Source organism: Seriola lalandi, unplaced genomic scaffold (genome assembly GCF_002814215.2).
Source record: "Seriola lalandi dorsalis isolate HSWRI2012SDOR001 ecotype SW California unplaced genomic scaffold, Sedor1 jcf7180002054574, whole genome shotgun sequence".
NCBI lineage: Eukaryota > Metazoa > Chordata > Actinopteri > Carangiformes > Carangidae > Seriola > Seriola lalandi.
The window spans coordinates 1559878-1562107 of NW_019525127.1; the positions used below are offsets into that span (position 1 = coordinate 1559878).

At 41.3% G+C, this 2230-nt stretch overlaps 1 protein-coding gene across 4 annotated transcripts in view; it reads right to left on the reverse strand.

The window, feature by feature from the left end:
• The window catches only part of fat1a (FAT atypical cadherin 1a), a 74374-nt gene that overhangs the window by 42665 nt on the left and 29479 nt on the right, over positions 1–2230 (reverse strand). For all 4 annotated transcript variants that reach the window (XM_087176940.1, XM_023417455.2, XM_023417454.2 and 1 more), the window contains exon 4: positions 1985–2046. In XM_087176940.1, the coding sequence (XP_087033066.1) occupies positions 1985–2046 (62 nt within the window). The remainder of the gene's footprint in view (positions 1–1984; positions 2047–2230) is intronic.

Here is a 2230-nt window from a genome sequence, read left to right on the forward strand (position 1 = left end):
CCACCCACCCCTCCTTCCTGGGACGGAGGCCTCTCATCCTGCCGCTAGAGCCCACACAGACCATCAAGAGCAGCTTTGCCTTTTTTCTCAAATTCCCCCACTGCCTTTCTGCCTTTAGCTCTTTCTCTCTCTCTCTTGCGCCCACAGGCACACGACGGCTACCAACCCCCATCTGTCTCATCATAAAAGCTGAAGCCCCCTATGCTCCCTCCACCTCCTCTTGGCATTTGGTGCAAACAATGCTGACACAGCCCCCACCCTAATTGCTCCACATGTTCCACATGGCCCCACATGTTTCATTTCTTCTTCTACAACAAGCTAGTACAAAAACTTCAACACTAGCTAAGACTTCAATTTGACTTGCTCTGCCAGCACCCGGTGCACACACGAAGGCATGTGCACACACATGTATTCTCCTGAGTCATGATTAACCCTTAATCAACTGCTTTAAAGATACACTGAGGTGTGTGTGTGAGTGAATGGAGAGGGGGTGGGGGGCTATTCTATGAGTGTATAGTCAATACATTTCCTGCTGGATTCCCAATAACCAGTGACCAACACACAAAAACTTCTTAAGTTGCCATGGTTACACATCTCTTCTCAGGCTGTGTTCACTCAGCCACTTTCTACCTATTTAGGTCAAATGTTACTTGCTTTAAAATTATCCACCCAACTCATATTCTCAAATAAGAATGTGCAAGAGAAACTTTTAATTAGTTATTTTCCTGGAAAATTGCAGTTCTTTGTGCACTGGAATTACAGTATCTGATTAGTTATTGTAAGCTTTAGTAATAAACATTACAAAGAAAAGCGAGAATATTAGCATGAAGAGAATAGGGGTGTTGAATCTGGCGTAGCATTAAAGTGTGAGCGTTTGAGCCAAGTGTTTAATGTGGTTATTAAATGTCTGTCTGGAGGCGTTTTGTCAAATGAGACAAATGAACAACATTCATGAACTCAGCTTAGGCGGGAATTTGCTTTCTTCTTCTTCTTCTTTTTTTTTTTTTTTTTTTTGAAAGACAAAGACTTTGCATCGGACACTAATTCCAACCTCGTAATTCAACAGCTTTCAACCACATGTTGGAAGCAGCAATTCTATGTCTACAGCAAAGCCCTAAACGGAACAGCTTTGGGTTTGCATGGAACCCCTTTTTCTGACCCCTAACTCTTCACTAATTCAAAAGGCAAAGAGCTAAAGATTCAATTGTTCAAATTTGTTTTTTCAGTATCATTTATCAGCTAAAAGTTACCCTCCAAGAGCAGTGTTCCCTTATTCCCCACGTTAGTCACTATCATTTACTCTCAGTCCTCTAATGAAATTAGCACAGTGCAATGTACAATCAGAGTATGAAATACAACACTGCTCTGGCACCAGATGCACAAGCATTAACCATCACCCAGTGATCACTGAATTGTGTAACTTCTAACAATAATTAAAAGGCGTCCAATCTGCTCCCTGTCAGCACCGGAAACACAATTAAAACGCCTATTATCAAGCTAGAGTTCTGTGGTGAGAGAGAGGGGGAGGGAAGCATCAGGAGAGATCAGAGCTGAGCTCAATTAAAACCCGCAAGTTTAGACATTGGCCTGTTGGTTTGACAGCAGTTTCCTGTCCTAGCTTGCTCCATCCACAAGACGGAACAGTGGGAAAGAACAAAGGAACAGTCACCGGGATCTCCCACTCACCTCCCACCTCTGCCTCCTACCCCATGCGGAAATCAGTACAAGGAGAAATTATTCCGAAAAAGGATGCTTCTTGCATATACAAGAAGACTTGTTTCTTCTTGGCAACACATGGCACTCAGCCAAAGTCGGCTGAAAAACTTAAGTTGAAAAAACTTAAGTCTCCTTTTTGAACTGTCGAACTAAACAAGTTGACCTTGAAGGTTTCAGATTATCATTTTCACATGAATAAAGGCTCACATTGACCAGTCTCCATTTTTTTTTCTTTAGAGTTGAAAATCTGCATTAATATAGAGCTCACCTCAAGAATGTGTTCGTCCTGCTGCTCTCTGTCCAGTTTCCTTGAAGTAGTTGTAACCAGACCTGTTGAAGACAAACAATAATAATAAAATTAACAGATATAGTATTAATTATAAAAAGCAACAACCAACAGCAACAACCATTTCTTTGTTTTATATCAGCAATCATAAAACCAAAAAACGCTATCCCTGAAAATGCTGTATCAGTGCCAAAAATATAAACAGGCCAGGTCGAAATATAGGTATAT